The sequence below is a fragment of the Nerophis ophidion genome, linkage group LG15 (genome assembly GCF_033978795.1).
Source record: "Nerophis ophidion isolate RoL-2023_Sa linkage group LG15, RoL_Noph_v1.0, whole genome shotgun sequence".
NCBI classification, from domain to species: Eukaryota; Metazoa; Chordata; class Actinopteri; order Syngnathiformes; family Syngnathidae; genus Nerophis; species Nerophis ophidion.
Window position 1 is genome coordinate 6,729,778 of NC_084625.1, and position 25,379 is coordinate 6,755,156.

The 25,379-nt window shown below is 40.6% G+C and overlaps 1 protein-coding gene across 4 annotated transcripts in view; it reads left to right on the forward strand.

Moving 5' to 3' along the window:
* Nucleotides 1–221: 221 nt before the first annotated feature.
* Nucleotides 222–25,379, forward strand: part of LOC133569153 (uncharacterized) — a 44,462-nt gene continuing 19,304 nt past the window's right edge. For all 4 annotated transcript variants that reach the window (XM_061921336.1, XM_061921335.1, XM_061921334.1 and 1 more), the window contains exons 1-6: nucleotides 222–411; nucleotides 12,401–12,721; nucleotides 12,788–13,057; nucleotides 13,957–14,235; nucleotides 19,005–19,325; nucleotides 19,393–19,662. In XM_061921336.1, the coding sequence (XP_061777320.1) occupies nucleotides 351–411; nucleotides 12,401–12,721; nucleotides 12,788–13,057; nucleotides 13,957–14,235; nucleotides 19,005–19,325; nucleotides 19,393–19,662 (1,522 nt within the window). In that variant the 5' untranslated portion in view covers nucleotides 222–350. The remainder of the gene's footprint in view (nucleotides 412–12,400; nucleotides 12,722–12,787; nucleotides 13,058–13,956; nucleotides 14,236–19,004; nucleotides 19,326–19,392; nucleotides 19,663–25,379) is intronic.

Genomic DNA, 25,379 nt, shown 5'->3' on the forward strand with positions numbered 1-25,379 from the left:
GAAAGAAACAGCCTGCATGGCAGCTTTGTGTTATTAGAGTAATCACTGCAACATGTTCTTGTTACATTTCACCTGTTTGATCTTTTTTAACACTTTTTTCTGTTTTTAATTGTTTTCCCCCGGGCCACGCTTTGGACACCCCTGATCTATGGTATGGAATGAAGGAAAGAATGTGAGGTATGCGGGCTGGCATTGGCCAAAGTTACCTTGTGTAAAAGATTGAGAGCACCTGTTTGGGGTGTGACACAAGCACCTATCATAATTGTTTCACTACTTCAGAGAGAACTGACAGGCAGGCAGGCCGACCAGGTTGGTTAGCTTAGCATGTTGGCTGTTTTGAATGAGTGAAAATGAGGATTACTGGGGGTTGTTTGGCGCTTGTGACTTTTCTGTGGACCGTCGTCAGCAGAGGTAAGGATGACCTCCTACTTTGGTTCCAACAACATCAAACATGTGTTTTGTCTCTAATGGTGTAGCAGCAGAAAAGGATGGAATATAATTTGTTGAGTTAGAGCAGCAGAAGTGTGAGGAGGCTAAGAACGCTTTGAACAAGTCAAAACTTGCATTGAAGCCTAAAATTAAACAGATTATAAAGATCATGATGACGTAAAGTAAAGTACCAATGATCGTCACAAGTATGTTGTTTGTCACATTTAACCTGTCAGGTGACATTTTTTTGTTCTTTCTAAAATGTATTTCCTTGTTTCACTTTATGCTGCGGTGATTTTTGTTTATGATCGCTCAAAAATACATCCAATATAAGACGTGATTAGCTTCAAACTTTGTTTAACGAGCCAATAAAACAAATCCAGTCTCAGGTGTACAGAATTACTCATTAATAGTACAAATGCACCGTTTTTTAAACAATAAAACACTGAATATTATAGTAAGTGAACGTTCGACTCCTACCTTGTTTACTTCCCCTTAAAGTTTTGTAATTAATCAGAATGATCAAACAGCTAAACTTCGCCAAACATGGATAAATGTGGAGAGAGTGTTTTGCATATCACCCATCATCCATTTTGGTGGATTTATATTGGTGTAATTTTAACTGATGTAAGATGTTTGGACATGTTTTACAATGTCCACAAAGTTCCATGAGCAGGAGGTGTGTTAAGTGCGACAGTGTGTTGACCGTCTGTGTTGGTTATACAAACCCCGTTTCCATATGAGTTGGGAAATTGTGTTAGATGTAAATATAAACGGAATACAATGATTTGCAAAATCTTTTTCAACCCATATTCAGTTGAATGCACTACAAAGACAAGATATTTGATGTTCAAACTCATAAACTTCATTTTTTTTTTGCAAATAATAATTAACTCGGAATTTCATGGCTGCAACTTGTGCCAAAGTAGTTGGGAAAGGGCGTTGTTCACCACTGTGTTACATCACCTTTTCTTTTAACAACACTCAATAAACATTTGGGAACTGAGGAAACTAATTGTTGAAGCTTTGAAAGTGGAATTATTTCTGATTCTTGTTTTCGACAGTCTGGGGTCTCCGCTGTCGTATTTTACGCTTCACAATGCGCCGCACATTTTCGATGGGAGACAGGTATGGACTGCAGGTGGGCCAGGAAAGTACCCGCACTCTTTTACTGCGAAACCACGCTGTTGTAACACGTGGCTTGGCATTGTCTTAATGAAATAAGCAGGGGCCTCCATGATAACGTTGCTTGGATGACAACATATGTTGCTCCAAAACCTGTATGGCCCATTCAGCATTAATGGTGCCTTCACAGATGTGTAAATTACCCATGCCTTGGGCACTAATACACCCCCATACCATCACACATGCTGGCTTTTGAACTTTGCGCCTATAATAATCCGGACGGTTATTTTCCTCTTTGTTCCGGAGGACACCACGTTCTCTGTTTCCAAATATAATTTGAAATGTGGACTCGTCAGACCACAGAACACATTTCCACTTTGCATCAGTCCATTTTAGATGAGCTCGGGCCCAGCGAAGCCAGTGGTGTTTCTGGGTGTTGTTGATAAATGGGTTTTGCTTTGCATAGCAGAGTTTTTACTTGCACTTACAGATGTAGCGACCAACTGTAGCTACTGACAGTGGTTTTATGAAGTGTTCCTGAGCCCATGTGGTGATATCCTTTACACACTGATGTCGGTTTTTAACGCAGCACCGCCTGAGGGGTCAAAGATCCGTAATATCATAGCTTACGTGCAGTGATTTCTCCAGATTCTCTGAACCTTTTAAAGATTTTACAGACCGTAGATGGTAAAATCCCTAAATTCCTTGCAATAGATCATTGAGAGATGTTGTTCTAAAAATGTGCGACAATTTGCTTACAAAGTGGTGACCCTCGCCCCATCCTTGTTTGTGAATTACTTAACATTTCATGGAAGCTGCTTTTATACCCAATCATGGCACCCACCTGTTCCCAATTAGCCTGCACACCTGTGGGATGTTCCAAATAAGTGTTTGATGAGCATTCCTCAACTTTATCAGTTTTTATTGCCACCTTTCCCAACTTCTTTGTCACGTATTGCTGGTATCAAATACTAAAGGAAATTATTTGCAAAAAAAAAAAATTGTTATCGGTTTGAACATCAAATATGTTGTTTTTGTAGCACATTCAACTGAATATGGGTTGAAAATGATTTGCAAATCATTGTATTCCGTTTATATTTACATCTAACACAATTTCCCAACTCATATGGAAACAGGGTTTGTAGTTTATTTATACCATGAGTGGGAAAAGTTGTTTGGATTGGGTATATAAATTGGTGATGTGTTTCTTGAACATACAAACAAAAGTCATGGTCAGTGACCATAAGAAAGCAAAATGGTGACAAAATTGCAACAATCAAACCCGCACTTCATAAAAGCTACAATCAAGAAACACCGCGGGCTAACCTTTTTTTGAATCTGTGCTGTCTCGGGTCAGACTGAAGACGCCTGCAGGCCGTAATTTAGACCCGCTGTATTAGAGTGCGCACACACTAATCCAAGCACATTTTGTGGTTACATCGAAACCAACCTGGAATTGATCCCAGGCCATGCGCCCTTATAAATACGCAAACCATATTGAAACCAGCCATGTGCCTGAGGTGCTTCTTTCTCGTGTTTCCAGCCAACGACAGATAAGTGAGATTGTGAACCTGTCATTGCTGTGTGCTCCGAGAACCGCACACAGGCTGTGCAGAGTCAAAACAGACAAGGGCACGGGAGATAAAATATAGCACCGCACCCCGTTTGAAAAGATAAGTAATGACATACATCCCCACCTTTGATTGTGTAACTTACAACAAAATGTGTTGATACAGTAGCCAGATAACAGCCAGATTAGAGGTTCAGGTTAAATTATGATTTGCAGTCCCTGTATGATCAGTGTCAGAGCCTGGTCCGCATTGCCAGCAGTAAATTGGACACCTTTCCAGTGAGGGTTGGAATCCACCAAGGCTGCCCTTTGTCACCGATTCTGTTCATAACTTTTATGGACAGAAATTCTAAAACACAGTCAAAGTGTTGAGGGGATCCGGTTTGGCGGCTGCAGGATTAGGTCTCTGCTTTTTGCAGATGATGTGGTCCTGATGGCTTCATCTGGCCAGCATCTTCAGCTCTCACTGAATCGTTCACAGCCGAGTGTGAAGCGACTGGGATGAGAATCAGCACCTCCAAGTCAGAGTCCATGGTTCTTGCCCGGAAAAGAGTGGAGTGCCATCTCCGAGTTGGGGAGGAGACCCAACTCGCAGATGTACCTCGGAGTCTTGTTCCCGAGTGAGGGAAAAGTGGATCATGAGGTCGACAGGCGGATCGGTGCGGCGTCTTCAGTAATGCGGACGCTGTATCGATCCGTTGTGGTGAAGAATGAGCTGAGCCGGAAGGCAAAGATTTCAATTTACATTCCCATCCTCACCTATGGTCATGAGCTTTGGGGTTACGACCGAAAGGACAAGATCACGGGTTACAAGCGGCCCAAATGAGTTTGGGTCTCTCCCTTAGAGATAGGGTGAGAAGCTCTGCCATCCGGGAGGAGCTCAAAGTAAAGCCGCTGCTCCTCCACATGGAGAGGAGCCAGATGAGGTGGTTCGGGCATCTGGTGAGGATGTCACCCGAACGCCTCCCTAGGGAGGTGTTTAGGGCACATCCAACAAGTAGGAGGCCACAGGGAAGACCGAGGACCTGTTGGGAAGACTATGTCTTCCATGTGGCCTGGGAACGCCTCAGGATAAAAGAGCTGGACAAAGTGGCTGGAGAGAGGAAAGTCTGGGCTTCCCTGCTTAGGCTGCTGCGACCCGACCTCGGATAAGCGGAAGAAGATGGATGGAGGTTTGCAGTCTTTTAAATGTGAACATGCCAGCATATCAAGAAGGATATGAAAGACTGGGTGTTGTTTGATTACTCAATTTATTATGACAACTCAGGAGAGCTTCCTCAGTTTGGAGCCGTAGTTAACCCTAAGTGATGGACAAGGTTAGGAAGGTGGAGGTACTGCATGGTGAGTGACGGTACAAGGAGTCATGGAAGATGCACAATGAGATGACTCATTGTGCAAATAAACTATAATCAACACAAAAGGTCAACACACGACGTCACACATGGCACACAACCTGCTCAAAGCTTTGAAATTTTACTTCATCTAAATCCAGTACAAAGCATGATGGGTAATATGCAAAACATTATCTCTCCTTGCGTTGCCATGTTTGGCGCATTTAGCTGCTAGATATTTCTGATTGATTACAAATCTTTAAGGTGGTAGTCAGGAAAGGAAGAAGTCTACTTTAAACATACTCTTAATATTCAATGTTTTATCGTTTATTAACCAGTTTATCTCGGTTGGTAGAGCGGCCGTGCCAGCAACTTGAGAATTGCAGGTTTGATCCCCGTTTCTGCCATCCTAGTCACTGCCGTTGTGTCCTTGGGCAAGACACTTTACCCACCTGCTCCCAGTGCCACCCACACTGGTTTAAATGTAAAAATTAGATATTGGGTTTCACTTTGTAAAGCGCTTTGAGTCACTAGAGAAAAGGCGCTATATAAATATAATTCACTTCACTAATATCTAATCCCCTACTAAATATCCTACCCTAATACCCTACTGTGCAATATTACCCTAAGAGTGCAATACATCCGACACTGATTGCCTTGTTCTGTATATTGTACAGTATTTTGTATTTTGTACAGTGTTTTGTATATTGTACAAGATTGCTTACGATTTTTATTGGATAGTAGTCTATTTAAATTCTTAGTTTTATCTTTATTACGTCTCGTGTAACTTATTTTTATCCCATATTTTTTTCCCACTACTGCACCTTAGATTGGAGTCCTTAATCTCCTTATATGCAAATATAATGACAATAAAGTCCATTCTATATCACTACACCCACTTCAGAATTGTACGTATATACATTGTGTGGTGTGTAGACTTTAAGTGTATATACATATATATCTGCTTTTTCTACCGTTTGTCTGTTTTGGGGTCGCGGTGGGCTGGGGCCTATCCCAGCTGCACATGGGCGGAAGGCAGGGTACACACAGGACAAGTCTACCATCTCACCACAGGGCCAACACAGAGACAACAACCGCACACTAGGACCAATTTAGTGTAGCCCCTCAACCTGTCTCCAAGGGCGTGTCTTTGGAGGTGGGAGGACGCTGGAGTACCTGGATGGAACCCACACAGTAATGGTGGGAACATGCCAACTCCCCACAGAAAGACCCCAAGCCTGGGACTGAAACCCAGGACCTGCTCATTGCGAGGCACGTGCACTAACCACTGCCCACCGTGCTACCTATATAACATATATATATATATATATATATTAGGGGTGGGCAAATTAATGCGTTAATTACGCGTTAACTCATCAATCTATTAACGCCAACAATTATTTCATCGCACATTTGCGTATGTTGTTTACATGCTTTTATTTTGTTAACGCCTTTTCTTAACAAGATGGCATCTCCCGGATGGGCTTCGGCGTCGAGGGGATCTTGGTAAAGATGGAACATTTGGCAAAAATACCGGACAATTTTGCAAATTTCATGGCTGGCTTACAGCGTGGTCACTCCGGGATCACTTGCGACCGCCAGACAATTCTGAATGTGGATAGATCGGGCCGTTTTGGACTGAATGACGCGTGCTTGCTAGACCGGCTAGCTAGCATGGGAATACTTTGCCGGCTACATCCAGCGGCCTGTGAAGCAGCGGAGTATATGTGTTGTCTGTCTATTTATGAACAATGCAGACCAGGAGTGTTGGCTGAGTTCTTAACGTTTGCTTTCAGAGCGTGCATATCACAACATACAAGATGCCGTCATGGCGACACAACCTATACCGGGCTACCGCGCATGCTCGTTACTCCTGTTGCATGATGGATAGGGTAGTTCTTTTATTCCCTGGCTCATAACATCACAATATAGTACCATGTATATGATACGTTCAGTTTATCAAAGCACCAAGCAAACAATCGGAAAATTCCCATCATATCAATTCCTAGATATGGTCATAATTATTTTAAGTGCACTACGCAGAATAAACACAACATTATTAATATTGCTACTACGGATAATTTGATCAAAAATTCCCTAAAACAGCATACTACCTATAATATAGGTTTTTTAAACATAAGATCCCTGCTAAAAAAAATGTTTCTGCTGTTACCTCAGAAATTGCCTGTTCAGATGTTATGATTGTGGCTCAGAGATGTGTATGTAGATTATATTTATTTTCCATAACAAACAAGATAACTTAAATACCCTGGCAGTGGCAATAAGCTTAAATGTTTGTATTTACATTTTTTGAGTTGATTTTCATAAAATATGCTATTTAGCTGCTACTGTTTAACAAGGACTGACTTAAATTGTGTTTGCACATCAAATGTTTTGGTGTTTTTGTTCATGTGGGAGAATATTCCAATAAAGGTGCACTACACACTACTTTTGAATTCATTATTGGGCTTTGCGTATACAATGCAGTTAATCGCGATTAATCGGAGAAATAGTGCGATTAACTTTGATTAAAATTTTTAATCGTCGCCCAGCCCTAATATATATATACTGTATATATATATATATATATATATATATATATATATATATATATATATATATATATATATATATATATATGTATCATTAGGTCAGGATATTTACTAATAAAATACATTGTAGAATTGCATTCTCTATTAGTGATGTTCAAAGCTAGAAATAAAGTTCTTCCAAAGGACTTACAACAGTTATTCGTGTTCACGTCTGAAGATAAGAATCACAGGCTGTATGACTTTAAACATCCAAGGGCACGAACAAATTTGAAACAAATGTGCTTGTCTGTTGCTGGTGTGAAAGTACGGGTGTGGGAAAAAATCTATTCGAATTTAAATCGCGATTCTCACGTTGTGCAATTCAGAATCAAATCTCATTTTTTTTAAATTGATTTTTTTTAAATGTATTATTATTATTAGTATATATATATATATTTTTTTTTTCAATCAATCCAACAAAACAATACACAGCAATACCATGACAATGCAATCCGATTCCAAAACCAAACCTGAGCCAGCAACACTCAGAACTGCAATAAACAGAGCAATTGAGAGGAGACACAAACACGACACAGAACAAACCAAAAGTAGTGAAACAAAAATGAATATTATCAACAACAGTATCGATATTAGTTATAATTTCAACATAGCAGTGATTAAAAATCCCTCATTGACATTATCATTAGACAATTATAAAAAATAAAAAAAGAACAATAGTGTCACAGTGGCTTACACTTGCATCGCATCTCATAAGTTTGACAACACACTGTGTCCAATATTTTCACAAGGATAAAATAAGTCATATTTTTGGTTTGTTTAATAGTTAAAACAAATTTACATTATTGCAATCAGTTGATAAAACATTGTCCTTTACAAATATAAAAGCTTTTTTTTACAAAAATCTACCCCAGTCTGCATGTCAGCAGACTGGGGTAGATCCTGCTGAAATTCTATGTATTGAATGAATACAGAATCGTTTTAAGTCGGGAAAAAAATCGTTTTTGACTCGAGAATTGTGTTGAATTGAAAAAAAAAAATAGATTCTGAATCGAATCGTGACCCCAAGAATCGATACTGAATCGAATCGTGGAACACCCAAAGATTCGCAGCCCTATGCGAAAGCATGGAATTCTCTCAAGAAAGACTTAAAAAGTTGCAAGAGTATTTTTGAATTTAAAAAAAGTTACAAAAAGAGACAACTGGCAATATATTAAGCTGATTTTTTATTTTGATTGGACGTGTCATTGTGAATATGCTTAAACGAAAATTAAAAAGTAATGTTGGAGTTCGGGTGTTGGTGGAGGGAACAGTGACAAGGTCATCTAAAATAATTGGTGTTAAAAAAAGGGGGGCAGATGGGTAACAGATGGCATACTGACAAAGCTTAACCTATTGTTACCATAACAATCTACAAGATTAATATAGGTTGCTTCTCTCTCTTCCCCTCCATCTTTCGGTTTTCCTTTTTATTTATGTACAATTTTTTATTTTATTTTATTTATCTTTCTAGTTATTATGTATACGTATTGTTGCATTTGAACAACTGTAATGTTGATAATAGAGGTAAACTATTGGTATTGTTCATAATCAATAGCGCTTTTTCTATTGGTATTTGTATTGCTCCAGTTGTAGTGTAAAAATGCTCAATGTCATTTCTATATTATTATTTATTTCACTAACTGCTTATTTGCTATCACTTTTACGATCACATTTGTACATATCGTATGTGCTGGTGTTGTTCTATTCTTGTTCTACCATGAATTGATTAACGTGGACCCCGACTTAAACAAGTTGAAAAACTTATTCGGGTGTTACCATTTAGTGGTCAATTGTACGGAATATGTACTGAACTGTGCAAACTACTAATAAAAGTATCAATCAATCCATCAATGTTGTTATTGTTGTGTTTGCTGTTGTTGTTTTTGTCTCTCTGTCTAATCCCCCTCTTATCCCCACAATTTCCCCCTCTGTCTTCCTTTTTTTTTCTCTTTCCATCCCCTCCTGCTCCGGCCCGGCTGCTCCAAATGATAAAATAAATACATTTAATAAAGTCAAATTCAAATAAGGCAACAAGAGAAGTATCCTACACTTCTCTTTTGTAAATTAAATCTGAACAGCCGATATGGGCATCTACATCAACTATATGATTTGCCTGAGAAGCTGGACAGGACAAAAAAAAAAAAAAAAAAAGGGGGCAGATAAATATAAGAATATTATTCTTCCATCTGCTCCTTTCTGTATATGGCAATGTATAAAAACAAAAAAAATGAAAGTATGAACTGTACGTGGCTTATATATATATATATATATATATATATATATATATATATATATATATATATATATATATATATATATATATATATATCAGGGGTGTAACGGTACACAAAAATTTCGGTTCGGTACGTACCTCGGTTCAGAGGTCACGGTTCAGTTCATTTTCGGTACAGTAAGAAAACAACAAAATGGAAACTTTTTGATTATTTTTTTAAGAAATTTGCTAAATCTTCCACCAAAAATATTTTTCTTAGTGGAATATTTGGTGTGAAGTAATCGGAAAATTGGATAGGTCAATAATTCATAATAACATTGATTTTGAGTCAATATTATGTTTTGAGCTATGACAGTTTGAAAGAAAGAAAAAAAAAAAAACAGTTTTGTTTTATTAGTCAACATTTCAACTTTTTCTAAATTACATTTAGCCTTTAAGCTTTTTTATTTCTCTTTTGTTTATGTTTTTATTTTATGGTATTTTAGACTGTGCCTTGGGCCTTTGAAACATTAGCTGTGGGCCACAAATAGCCTCCGGGGCACACTTTTGACACCCCTGCTATAGATAATAAAAAAATAAATCTGATAAATCTATGGGTAAAAAGCAGAGCCTGGCGACGCATGCGCATTTATCATAACTCTCTCGCTCTGTCTCCCCCGCCCTCACGAATGCTGCTGCTTGCAGCACTTTTTTTTTTCTTTTCTTTTTTTAACCCCTTCTTAACCCTGAACGTACATTGAAAATACACGCAAGCCAAACTTAAAATGACGGACATTCGAGGCATTTAAGAAACTCCACCTGGACAGCTCGGAAAGACGAAATATCCCATGAAAAGAGGACGTATGGTCAGTCTATCTACCAGTCGTTGCTAGCATGCCATGTATTGTTGTTTTTTGGAGTAATTGAAACTTTTATTAGTAGATTGCACAGTACAGTTCATATTTCGTACAATTGACCACTAAATGGTAACACCCAAATAAGTTTTTCAACTTGTTTAAGTCGGTCCAGGTCCACGTAAATCAATTCATGGTGCCTCGGTGTGCATTGTTTACACAACGTGCGCGGCGCGCTACTTAATATGTCCGTGTCGTTCGGTACACCTCCGAACCAAACCCCCATACCGAAATGGTTCAATACAAATACACTATCGTTACACCCCTAATATGTTAATATATATATATACATACACACACATATATATATATATATATATATATATATATATATATATATTATATATATATATATACATACACACACATATATATATATATTTCTTCTCTTCACCCTGTACACCGCTGTGTCACATCCAGAAGTACGCGGATGACACAGCCATCGTCGGGTGCATCAGGGACGGCAGAGAGGAGGCGTTTTGGAACCTGGTGAGGGACTTTGTTGTCTGGTGCCACACGAACCTCTTGCAGCTCAATCCGTCAAAGACCAAGGAGCTGGTCATTGACTTTGGGAGGTGGAGTCCACGGTCACAACCTATTGTGATCGAGGGAGTTGAGGTACAGACCGTGGACTCATTCAAGCACCTCGGGGTTTGGGTGGACAATAAGCTGGACTGGACTGATAACACGGACCACCAGTACAAGAAAGGACAGAGCAGGCTGTACTTCCTCAGGAGACTGCACTCCTTCAACATTTGTAGAAAACTCCTGTGGAATTACTACCAGTCTGTGGTTGCCAGTGTTCTGTTCTACATGGTAGTGTGCTGGGGGGGCAGTACATCTAAGGAGGACAGCTCCAGACTTGAGAAACTGATCAGGCGGGCCGGTTCTACAATCGGAATGAAACTGGACTCACTGGTGACGGTGGCAGAGAAGAGGACTGTGGACAAACTAGTGAGCATCCTGGATGATGCCAGTCACCCTCTGCATAGCGTTATCAGTAGCCAGAGGAGCCTGTTCAGTGCTAGACTGCTTCATCCCAAGTGCAGGACTAATAGACTCAAGAACTCCTTTGTCCCACACGCCATTAGACTGTACAACTCCTCTCTGGGACGGGGGGACGGGGGGTACTAGGATGACAGGGGATGCAATAAAATAACAGTGCAATACGTTTTCATAACATGGTCACTACTGCCTACTTTGTCTTGTTATATTTTTATTTTACTGTTATATTTTTATTCCCATTGTTGCTTTTTATTTTTTATTCTTATTGCAATATTTCTCTATTTTGTTTCCATTTAAACCCCCATTATTTACTTATTTTTTTAAATTGATCTCAACTCTGTACACTGCTGCTGGAATTTTAATTTTCCTGAGGGAACTTTCTTTAAGGAATCAATAAAGTACTATCTATCTATCTATATACATATATATATATATATATATATATATATATATATATATATACACACACATGTATATAGACACATATATATATACACATACATATACACATATATATATACACATACATGTACATATAAATACACATACATATAAACACATATATACACATACATATAAACATATATGTATGTGTATATATATATATATATATATATATATATGTATTCATTCAAGGAATAAAAAAAATTATGAATGATGATGATCCAACATGCAATCAACTTTTGGCCCCCGACCAAATTTTTTACCCCTATGTGGTCCCAATAGTCAGAAAGTTTGGACACCCCTGTTCTAAATGTACATTTGACAAGACTTTTAACTCTTGTTGGCCACATTTGTACCTTGCTAGGTGTTATTTGTTGAATGCCATAGTGTTTCTCACCTTGTTTTTTTAAGTGTTGCCACTTACATCTTCTTTTGGTCAAGCGCCACACGACATGGTTCGCCTTTTGTGTCGTTTGACATCAGTTTTGGGTCTGTGCTCTTATTTTTCAATGGCAATCTACTGTACTTAATTGATATTTATTTTTGCAATAAGCCTGACCAAAGCCTTTATTCAGCATGTTGATATATGAGCTGGTTTAAGTTTTCAATAACAGTCGGTGACAACAGATGTGACATTTTTATAGTGTGTCACTCAATTACATTAAACCTACCATAAACTTTTTGGACTGTTAAGGTAAAACTTTCACAATCAACAGGGGAAGGAACACGTATTTCCCACCACTAAAGAATATCTCTTATTGGTTGTGGTGTTTTTCCAGGTGACAAAGATGTTTGGTGTCGTCTCAATGAGAGCTGCCTTTTACAGGCAAACTTTACTGTTGGACAAGATGTGGTCATACACTGGCAGAAGAAGTTGAAGGAGGACATTTATGCCCATTCATACTACTACAGTGCGGACCAACTGCAACTCCAGGACAAACAGTTTAAGAACAGGACTTCACTGTTCAAGGAGCACATTAAAGATGGGAATTCTACTCTCTTGTTGAAGAAAGTGGTTGTAGCTGATGAGGGAAGGTACATGTGCTACGTAGGAACCATCAGTGAAAAAAAGGAGTCATTCATCAACCTCCATGTAGAAGGTGAGTGGACTTTCAGGTGACGACGTGAGTTACACCAAACACCAGAAAACATTGTTTGTCTTCCAGCTGCGGTCACCACAATCAACATCCAGCAAGATGGCAACAATCTGACGTGCAGCTCAAGCGGAATCTACCCCGAGCCTCAACTCACCTGGTCCACCGAGCCTTTGCTTCTTCACGCCCTCCAGAACGCCACGAAAGTGGACAACGGCACAGGGGAGACACTTTACAGCATCAGCGGCTGGCTGGTCGTGGCGGGGGACAACACTTCTCAGGTGGACTACATCTGCGACGTTAGAAGCCACAGCAGCAGGAGGCTCACCTGGAAGAACGGATGTAAGAACTGGAGACAGTAGCTCACAAAAAGACAGACCTTACTTGTCAGCAAGCATTTCATGACATCTTGTAAATGAAAATACCATAAAAATGGGTAGTTAGTGTATGGCTGACATATCACTCCTGTAGAGATAATAATCAACACAGACATTATTGTGTAAAAGGCCGGTAACACAAGTGAGTGGTAAGATATTATCTACACTCAAACATGGAGGTTGTAACGTCTTGACTTGGGGCTGCACGAGTGATGCAGACACTGGGAGATGTGGTTTACTGAGAATAGATTTATCATCAATTAAAAACAAATCGACACACTTTGTTTTCCAATGTAGGGGTGTCCCAAACCAATACTGATATCGGTTAAAATGTGAATCGTACCCACCCCTACTTCCAATACACATTGGGATTCATATCTCCGCTCAATGAACCATAGCTCTCCTGTGCAGCCTCAGACCGTGAGGCAAGACACAATTATCTTGCCAAAAGACTAAAAAAAAAAAACAATAAGTTAGATTTAGAGATTTAGGAACCAAGTGTTTGACGTGCAGATACTTGACGGACGTAACGTTGCTGCATGCGATTATGTCTCACAAAACTCAAGAAGAAGCGCCGCATCGGCAGCACTCATGCACGCTGCTACCACCATCGTGCTTGTAAGCCAAGACAGAATTATCTTGCTACTTATTTGTGTTGCCAGATATATACACAACAATGGCCTTACTGCTACACAAGCTGCACACTGACTAATCTAAAGTATGTCCATTTGTATAGTATTGTCTCTTGAGAATAAATACTATATAAGATGAGGGGTGTACTCACTTATGGGAGATAGTGTGTGTACACAGGTAGCAGCAAGAAGTATTTGCAAGGTCTGTTTACCTTCTTTGGTTCCATTTCAGCGACTGTCAGAGTTTCTGGATCAGAGACCGTCATCAACTGTCCCTTCTTGACTGGTGACAGAAGCGTCGTCTGGATGTTCAACAATCGTACCATCGTGAAGATGAAAAACGGTGCTAAGGACATCAGTGAGGAGTGGAAAGAGCAGGTGAAGGACATGTCCACTTCAGGCAACCTCGGTCTGCACAGTCTGTCCAGCAACCATGAGGGAACGTACACGTGCCAAGTGGACAACGCCACGGAAACACGCGTGATCACCTTCTTCTTGAGTACGGCGGGCGGTAAGGTCATGCTGGAAGATAAATGCTAATACTGTCATAGGAAATCATAGCTGTCCACAGATGCTCCCTAGTGGCTGAGGATGGCATCTGCTAATTGTGTTGCAGGCTGTTCAGGTGTTGTGTATATTGTGGTCAGGGTGCTGGCAGGAATCTTCTGACCTACCCACTTACATGTCAGCTGATCACACCTAGGAAACATATCATATCCATGTGTGTCCTGTTTGTTTGTCGCATGCAGTGAGTCCAAGCAGGTTGGGTGGGACGTCATACTGGTGGATCCCGGCCGTGGTCTTGCTGATTCTGGGTCTGGTGGCTGGGTTTGCTTCCTGGAAGCATAAAAGTAGAGACGACAGACAAGGAGATTTGCGGGTGTGTGCGTCAAAATGTCTCACTGGGTTTGTTTTGCTGTCAGGAAGTGCATCCAACAGGCCCAGGAGTAACCCTGAGGAGGTGACAGAGTTGAACTCAGTAACAGGTCATCAAACTGCAGTAACACACATTTCCACTAGATGGAGCAAGAGCAAACCAACAAGAATTTGTCACAAAGCTGCTCTTCTTTGTGATTTTTAGATGGTGGTGAGAGTCAAATGATTGAGAATGGAAGATGTCTTGCTGGCAACAACAACAGACAGGCGGACCTCTCCTGATCCCACCTTTTCATCCACACATTCTGTACATTAAGTCACTCATCAGAATCACTTTTATCGGCCAAGTATGTTTAACACACAAGGAATTTGACTCGGTGCTGTGTTGTCTTTGTTCAATGCAAGAAACAAAGCAAACTTTTGACAACTACAAGAGACATCAGTGATGCTGGATGTGTTCTGCTTGCTGCAGAATGAAGCTTCTCTTCTCACAAGAAAACAACATTGTCAAATATTCACCAAAGTGCAATTGACTTTCGGGGTGGCGGGGTATGCTGGAGCCTATCTCAGCTGCATTTAAGCTGAAGGCGGTGTACACCCTGGACAGGTTGCCACCTCATCGCAGGGCCAACACAGATAGACAGACAACAACCAGACACTCGGACCAATTCGGTGTTGCCAATCAACCTATACCCAGGTGCATGTCTTTGGAGGTGGAAGGAAGCCGGAGTACCCGGAGGGAACCCACGCAGTCACGGGGAGAACATGCAAACTCTACACAAAAAAATCCTGAGCCCAGGATCAAACACAGGACCTTCGTATTGTGAGGCACACGCACTAACCCCTGTTCCACTGTGCTGCTCTCCAAAGTGCAGTATTGTTAATAAATAATAAAAGTTGCAAAGGATCATCTGTGTGATAGAATGAAGGAAAGGAAGTAAGTTAAGCGGGCTGGCATTGGCCAAAGTTACCTTGTGTAAAAGACTAGTAGCACCTGTTTGGGGTGTGACACAAGCACCTATCATAAATGTTTCACTACTTCAGAGAGAACCAGCAGGCAGGCAGGCCGACCAGGTTGGTTAGCTTAGCCTGCTGGTTGTTTTGAATGAGTGAAAATGAGGATTACTGGGGGTTGTTTGGCGCTTGTGACTTTTCTGTGGACCGTCGTCAGCAGAGGAAAGGATGACCTCCTACTTTGGTTCCAACAACATCAAACATGTTTTAGCAGCAGAAAAGGATGGCATGAAAGGTTGGATAGACTTTGTTGTGTCAGAGCTGCAAAAGTGTGAGGAGGCTAAGAACACTTTGATCAAGTCATAATTTGCAATAAAGGATAAAATTAAACAGATTGTAAAGATCATGATGACACACCATGTTTGTCACATTTAACCTCTCAGGTCACATTTCTTTCTTTCTAAATGTATTTCCTTGTTTCACTTTCAGCTGCACTGATTTTTGTTTTTATCAACACTCAAAAATACATCCAATATAAGCCATGATTAGCTTCAACTGTCTCGCGAGCCAATAAAACCAAGCCAGCGGACTTTAGTCTTTACTCATTAGCAGCCTTTTGTCCAGCTTGTGGAAACAAACACTTAAAATAAAAGTTGATTGTGAGTAGAATACTTGTGACTTCGTTGGACGTTTTATTGCTTTTTTTCCTTAATAAAATATTGTAAAAAGAAATCTGCTCATTCTTTATGAATAACCCTGTCAAGGATCTTTGGACTAGAGTTATTGCAGTATGACGTAGTTTAGCAACAGATCTAAGGTCAGTCTCGGATATTGAAGCTTGTTGTTCTGCGACAGAAAACCTTTGCGGGAGTTTGTTTAAGGTGGATCACAGGTTGCAAGCCTGAGACCCCCACATTTTCTCCAACGGCACCATTGGGAGCAGAGATGTGCTGGGTCTGGTTGTGGTGCTTACAGCCAGCTGCCGGAGGACTCAATTACAGTGGAGGTCCGTCTTAAATCACACCAGCCCGACTGGCGCTGCTCTCATCTGCCACTTGTAAGACAACTGCTGTTGGAGACTTGAAGGTTCCAAAACCTTATCGTAACCCAAAGCCCACTCGGTTTTGTGGTAAAAGTCACCTGTGGGCGTTACATAGGTGTCAGTCACCTGGTGGCAGCTTAGTGTCAAAACCAGGACCATATATGGGCAGGACCGCTTACTACTTCTGCCCTCAACACTTTTGGAGGGAAAGTATGATTAGGGTGGGCGATATTGACTAAAGGTGGGACTCTTTGGGCACCTAATGGTTAGAGTATGATTTAGGGTCTACAATTCAATGATCAATGTATTATTGATGCATCTTTAATTAACATATGTTGACATTGTAAAAGTTGCACAGTGGCCGAGTGGTTAGCATGTAGACGACAGTCAGTAGTAGAGGTGGGGAAATCAATTTTTAGATGCATCGCAATTCGTACATGGACGATAATAAAATGAATTAGTAAACCTCAATAATCAATTGATTTATTGTAAATAGATCAATGCAAACAGTTCTAAGATTTGGCTCACTGCAGCGAGCTATATATATATATATATATATATATATATATATATATATACACAGAAATATATACAAGCCCCGTTTCCATATGAGTTGGGAAATTGTGTTAGATGTAAATATAAACAGAATAAAATGATTTGCAAATCATTTTCAAACCATATTCAGTTGAATATGCAACAAAGACAAGATATTTGATGTTCAAATTCATAAACTATATTTTAGTTTTTTGCAAATAATAAACATAGAATTTCATGGCTGTAACACGTGCCAAAGTAGTTGGGAAAGGGCATGTTCACCACTGTGTTACATCACCTTTTCTTTTAACAACACTAAATAAACGTTTGGGAACTGAGGAAACTTATTGTTGAAGCTTTGAAAGTGGAATTATTTTCCATTCTTGTTTTATGTAAAGCTTCAGTCGTTCAACAGTCCAGGGTCTCCAGTGTCGTGTTTAAGCTTCATAATGCGCCACACGTTTTCGATGGGAGACAGGTCTGGACTGCAGGCGGGCCAGGAAAGTACCCGCACTCTTTTTTTTACAAAGCCACACTGTTGTAACATGCTGAATGTGGCTTGACATTGTCTTGCTGAAATAAGCAGGGGTGTCTATGAAAAAGACGGCGCTTAAATGGCAGCATATGTTGTTCCAAAACCTGTATGTATCTTTCAGCATTAATGGTGCCTTCACAGATGTGTGAGTTACCCATGCCTTGGGCACTAATGCACCCCCATACCCCGACAGATGCTGGCTTTTGAACTTTGTGTCGATAACAGTCTGGATGGTTCGCTTCCCCTTTGGTCCGGATGATAGTATGTTGAATATTTCCAAAACAATTTAAAATGTGGACTCGTCAGACCACAGAACACTTTTCCACTTTGCATCAGTCATTCTTAAATGATCGCGGGCCCAGAGAAACCGGCGGCGTTTTTGGATGTTGTTGATAAATGGGCTTCGCTTTGCATAGTAGAACTTTAACTTGCACTTACAGATGTAGCAACGAACTGTATTTAGTGACTGTGGTTTTCTGAAGTGTTCCTGGGCCCATGTGGTGATATCCTTTAGAGATTGATGTCGGTTTTTGATACAGTGCCGTATGAAGGATCAAAAGGTCTGGGTCATTCAATGTTGGTTTCCTGCCATGCTACTTACGTGGAGTGATTTCTCCAGATTCTCTAAACCTTTTGATGATATTATGGATTGTAGATGTTGAAATCCCTAAATCTCTTGCAATTGCATTTTGTGAAACTTTGTTCTTAAACTGTTTGACTATTTGCTCACGCAGTTGTGGACAAAGGGGTGTACCTCGCCCCATCCTTTCTTCTGAAAGACTGAGCATTTTTTGTGAAGCTGTTTTTATACCCAATCTTAGCATCCACCTGTTTTCCAATTAGCCTGCACACCTGTGGGACGTTCCAAATAAGTGTTTGATGAGCATTCCTCAACTGTATCAGTATTTATTGCCACCTTTCCCAACTTCTTTGTCATGTGTTGCTGGCATCAAATTCCAAAGGTGATGATTATTTGCAAAAAAAAAAAAAAATGTTTATCAGTTTGAACATCAAATATGTTGTCTTTGTAACATATTCAACTGAATATGGGTTGAAAATGATTTGCAAATCATTGTATTCCGTTTATATTTACATCTAACAAAATTTCCCAACTCATATGGAAACGGGGTTTGTATGATCTGGTTTAAGTTTTCAATAACAGTCAGCAACAACAGGGGCTACATTTATGTGACAATTTTTATAGTGTGTCACTCAATTACATTAAACAGACCATGAACTTTTTGGACTGTTAAGGAAAAACTTTCACAATCAACAGGGGAAAGAAAACTTATTTCCCACCACTAAAGAATATCTCTTATTGGTTGTGGTGTTTTTCCAGGTGACAAAGATGTTTGGTGTCGTCTCAATGAGAGCTGCCTTTTACAGGCAAACTTTACTGTTGGACAAGATGTGGTCATACACTGGCAGAAGAAGTTGAAGGAAGACATTTATGCCCATTCATACTACAACAGTGTGGACCAACTGCTATTCCAGGACAAACAGTTTAAGAACAGGACTTCACTGTTCAAGGAGCACATTAAAGATGGGAATTCTACTCTCTTGTTGAAGAAAGTGGTTGTAGCTGATGAGGGAAGGTACATGTGCTACGTTGGAACCATCAGTGAAAAAAAGGAGTCATTCATCAACCTCCATGTAGAAGGTGAGTGGACTTTCAGGTGACGACGTGAGTTACACCAAACACCAGAAAAAAAATGTTTGTCTTCCAGCTGCGGTCACCACAATCAACATCCAGCAAGATGGCAACAATCTGACGTGCAGCTCAAGCGGAATCTACCCCGAGCCTCAACTCACCTGGTCCACCGAGCCTTTGCTTCCTCACGCCCTCCAGAACGCCACGAAAGTGGACAACGGCACAGGGGAGACACTTTACAGCATCAGCGGCTGGCTGGTCGTGGCGGGGGACAACACTTCTCAGGTGGACTACATCTGCGACGTTAGAAGCCACAGCAGCAGGAGGCTCACCTGGAAGAACGGATGTAAGAACTGGAGACAGTAGCTCACAAAAAGACAGACCCTACTTGTCAGCAAGCATTTCATGACATCTTGTAAATGAAAATACCATAAAAATGGGTAGTTAGTCTATGGCTGACATATCACTCCTGTAGAGATAATAATCAACACAGACATTATTGTGTAAAAGGCCGGTAACACAAGTGAGTGGTAAGATATTATCTACACTCAAACATGGAGGTTGTAACGTCTTGACTTGGGGCTGCACGAGTGATGCAGACACTGGGAGATGTGGTTTACTGAGAATAGACTTATCATCAATTAAAAACAAGTCAACATACTTTGTTTTCCAATGTAGGGATGTCCCAAACCAATACTGATATCGGTTAAAATGTGAATCGTACCCACCCCTACTTCCAATACACATTGGGATTCATATCTCCGCTCAATGAACCATAGCTCTCCTGTGCAGCCTCAGACTGTGAGGCAAGACACAATTATCTTGCCAAAAGACTAAAAAAAAAAACAATAAGTTAGATTTAGAGATTTAGGAACCAAGTGTTTGACATGTAGATACTTGACGGATGTAACGTTGCTGCATGCGATTATGTCTCACAAAACCCAAGAAGCGCCGCATCGGAAGCACTCATGCACGCTGCTACCACCATCGTGCTTGTAAGCCAAGACAGAATTATCTTGCTACTTATTTGTGTTGCCAGATATATACACAACAATGGCCTTACTGCTACACAAGCTGCACACTGACTAATCTAAAGTATGTCCATTTGTATAGTATTGTCTCTTGAGAAGAAATACTATATAAGATGAGGGGTGTACTCACTTATGGGAGATAGTGTGTGTACACAGGTAGCAGCAAGAAGTATTTGCAAGGTCTGTTTACCTTCTTTGGTTCCATTTCAGCGACTGTCAGAGTTTCTGGATCAGAGACCGTCATCAACTGTCCCTTCTTGACTGGTGACAGGAGCGTCGTCTGGATGTTCAACAATCGTACCATCGTGAAGATGAACAACGGTGCTAAGGACATCAGTGAGGAGTGGAAAGAGCAGGTGAAGGACGTGTCCACTTCAGGCAGTCTCGGTCTGTCCAGCGACCATGAGGGAACGTACACGTGCCAAGTGGACAACGCCACGGAAACACGCGTGATCACCTTCTTCTTGAGTATGGCGGGCGGTAAGGTCATGCTGGAAGATAAATGCTAATACCGTCATAGGAAATCATAGCTGTCCACAGATGCTCCCTAGTGGCTGAGGATGGCATCTGCTAATTGTGTTGCAGGCTGTTCAGGTGTTGTGTATATTGTGGTCAGGGTGCTGGCAGGAATCTTCTGACCCACTTACATGTCAGCTGATCACACCTAGGAAACATATCATATCCATGTGTGTCCTGTTTGTTTGTCGCATGCAGTGAGTCCAAGCAGGTTGGGTGGGACGTCACACTGGTGGATCCTGGCCGTGGTCTTGCTGGGTCTGGTGGCTGGGTTTGCTTACTGGAAGCATAAAAGTAGAGACGACAGACAAGGAGATTTGCGGGTGTGTGTGTCAAAATGTCTCACTGGGTTTGTTTTGCTGTCAGGAAGTGCATCCAAGAGGCCCAGGAGTAACCCTGAGGAGGTGACAGAGTTGAACTCAGTAAAAGGTCATCAAACTGCAGTAACACACATTTCCACTAGATGGAGCCAGAGCAAACCAACAAGAATTTGTCACAAAGCTGCTCTTCTTTGTGATTTTTAGAAGGTGGTGAGAGTCAAACGAGTGAGAATGGAAGATGTCTTGCTGGCAACAACAACAGACAGGCGGACCTCTCCTGATCCCACCTTTTCATCCACACATTCTGTACATTAAGTCACTCATCAGAATAACTTTTATTGGCCAAGTATGTTTCAAACACAAGGAATTTGACTCAGTGCTGTGTTGTCTTTGTTCAATGCAAGAAACAAAGCAAACTTTTGACAACTACAAGAGACATCAGTGATGCTGGATGTGTTCTGCTTGCTGCAGAATGAATCGTACCCACCCCTACTTCCAATACACATTGGGATTCATATCTCCGCTCAATGAACCGCAGCTCTCCTGTGCAGCCTCAGACTGTGAGGCAAGACACAATTATCTTGCCAAAAGACTAAAAAAAAAAAAACAATAAGTTAGATTTAGAGATTTAGGAACCAAGTGTTTGACATGTAGATACTTGACGGACGTAACGTTGCTGCATGCGATTATGTCTCACAAAACTCAAGAAGCGCCGCATCGGAAGCACTCATGCACGCTGCTACCACCATCGTGCTTGTAAGCCAAGACAGAATTATCTTGCTACTTATTTGTGTTGCCAGATATATACACAACAATGGCCTTGTGGGGCGGTTTAGCTCGGTTGGTAGAGTGGCCGTGCCAGCAACTTGAGGGTTGCAGGTTCGATTCCCGCTCCCGCCATCCTAGTCACTGCCGTTGTGTCCTTGGGCAAGACACTTTACCCACCTGCTCCCAGTGGCACCCAAACTGGTTTAAATATAACTTAGATATTGGGTTTCACTATGTAAAGCGCTTTGAGTCACTAGAGAAAAAGCGCTATATAAATATAATTCACTTCACTTCACTTACTGCTACACAAGCTGCACACTGACTAATCTAAAGTATGTCCATTTGTATAGTATTGTCTCTTGAGAAGAAATACTATATAAGATGAGGGGTGTACTCACTTATGGGAGATAGTGTGTGTACACAGGTAGCAGCAAGAAGTATTTGAAGGATCATCTGTGCGATAGAATGAAGGAAAGAATGTGAGGTATGTGGGCTGGCATTGGCCAAAGTTACCTTGTGTCAAAGACTTATAGCACCTGTTTGGGGTGTGACACAAGCACCTATCATAAATGTTTCACTACTTCAGAGAGAACTGACAGGCATGCAGGCCGACCAGGTTGGTTCGCTTAGCCTGCTGGTTGTTTTGAATGAGTGAAAATGAGGATTATTGGGGGTTGTTTGGTGCTTGTGACTTTTCTGTGGACCGTCGTCAGCAGAGGTAAGGATGACCTCCTACTTTGGTTCCAACAACATCAAATACATGTTTTAGTAGCAGAAAAGGATGGAATGAAAGGTTGAATTGACTTTGTTGTGTCAGAGCCGCAAAAGTGTGAGGAGGCTAAGAACGCTTTGATCAAGTCATAATTTGCAATATAGGCTCAAATTAAACAGATTGTAAAGATCATGATGACACACCATGTTTGTCACATTTAACCTCTCAGGTCACATTTCTTTCTTTCTAAATGTATTTCCTTGTTACACTTTATGCTGCAGTGATTTTTGTTTTTATAAACACTCAAAAATACATCCAATATAAGCCATGATTAGCTTCAACTGTCTCGCGAGCCAATAAAACCAAGCCAGCGGACTTTAGTCTTTACTCATTAGCAGCCTTTTGTCCAGCTTGTGGAAACAAACACTTAAAATAAAAGTTGATTGTGAGTAGAATACTTGTGACTTGGTTGGACTCTCATCTGCCACTTGTAAGACAACTGCTGTTGGAGACTTGAAGGTTCCAAAACCTTATAGTAACCCAAAGGCCCACTCAGTTTTGTGGTAAAAGTCACCTGTGGGCGTTACATAGGTGTCAGTCACCTGGTGGCAGCTTAGTGTCAAAACCAGGACCATATATGGGCATGACCGCTTACTACTTCTGCCCTCAACACGTTTGGAGGGAAAGTATGACTAGGGTGGGCGATATTGAGTAAAGGTGGGACTCTTTGGGCACCTAATGGTTAGAGTATGATTTAGGGTCTACAATTCAATTATATATGTATTATTGATGCATCTTTAATTAACATATGTTGACATTGTAAAAGTTGCACAGTGGCCGAGTGGTTAGCATGTAGACGACAGTCAGTAGTAGAGGTGGGGGAAATACATTTTTAGATGCATCGCAATTCGTACATGGACGATAATAAAATCAATTGGTAAACCTCAATAATCGATTGATTTATTGTAAATAAATCAATGCAGACGGTTCTCAGATTTGGCTCACTGCAGCGAGCTATATTATATATATATATATATATATATATATATATATATATATATATATATATATATGTATATATACACAGACATATATACAAACCCCGTTTCCATATGAGTTGGGAAATTGTGTTAGATGTAAATATAAACGGAATACAATGATTTGCAAATCATTTTCAACCCATATTCAATTGAATGCACTAAAAGACAAGATATTTGATGTTCAAACTCATAAACTTTATTTTATTTTTTGCAAATAATAATTAACTTCGAATTTCATCGCTCCAACATGTGCCAAAGTAGTTGGGAAAGGGCATGTTCACCACTGTATTACATCACCTTTTCTTTTAACAACACTCAATAACTTTTAGGAACTGAAGAAACTAATTGTCAAAGATTTGAAAGTGGAATTCTTTCCCATTTTTGTTTTATGTAGAGCTTCAGTCGTTCAACAGTCCAGGGTCTCCGCTGTCGTATTTAAGCTTCATAATGCGCCACACATTTTCGATGGGAGACAGGTCTGGAATGCAGGCGGGCCAGGAAAGTACCCACACACTTTTTTTGTGAAGCCACGCTGTTGCAACACGTGCTGAATGTTGCTTGGCATTGTCTTGCTAAAATAAGCAGGGGTGTCCATGAAAAAGACTGCGCTTACATGGCAGCATATGTTGTCCCAAAACCTGTATGTACCTTTCAGCATTAATGGTGCCTTCACAGATGTGTAAGTTACTCATGCCTTGGGCACTAATGCACCCCCATACCATCACAGATGCTGGCTTTTGAACTTTGCGTCGATAACGGTCTGGATGGTCCGCTTCCCCTTTGGTCCGAATGACACGATGTCGAATATTTCCAAAAAACATTTAAAATGTGGACTCGTCAGACCACAGAATAATTTTCCACTTTGCATCAGTCCATCCTAGAAGATCTCGGGCCCAGAGAAGCCGGTGGCGTTTCTGGATGTTGTTGATAAATGGCTTTCGCTTTGCAAAGTAGAGCTTTAACATGCACTTACAGATGTAACGACAAACTACATTTAGTGACTGTGGTTTTCTGGAGTGTTCCTGAACCCATGTGGTGATATCCTTTAGAGATTGATGTCGGTTTTTGATACAGTGCCGTCTGAGGGATCGAAAGTCAGGGTCATTCAATGTTGGTTTCCGGCCATGCCGATTACGTGGAGTGATTTCTCCAAATCCTCTGAACCTTTTGATGACATTATGGACCGTAGATGTTGAAATCCCTAAATTTCTTGCAATTGCACTTTGAGAAACGTTGTTCTTAAACTGTTTGACTATTTGCTCACGCAGTTGTGGACAAAGGGGTGTACCTCGCCCCATCCTTTCTTGTGAAAGACTGAGCATTTTTTGGGAAGCTGTTTTTATACCCAATCATGGCACCCACCTGTTCCCAATTAGCCCGCACACCTGTGGGATGTTCCAAATAAGTGTTTGATGAGCATTCCTCGACTTTATCAGTATTTATTTCCACCTTTCCCAACTTCTTTGTCACGTGTTGCTGGCATCAAATTTTAAAGGTAATGATTATTTGCAAAAAAAAAAATGTTTATCAGTTTGAACATCAAATATGTTGTCTTTGTAGCATATTCAACTGAATATGGGTTGAAAATGATTTGCAAATCATTGTATTCCGTTTATATTTACTTGTAACACAATTTCCAAACTCATATGGAAACAGGGTTTGTACGAGCTGTTTAA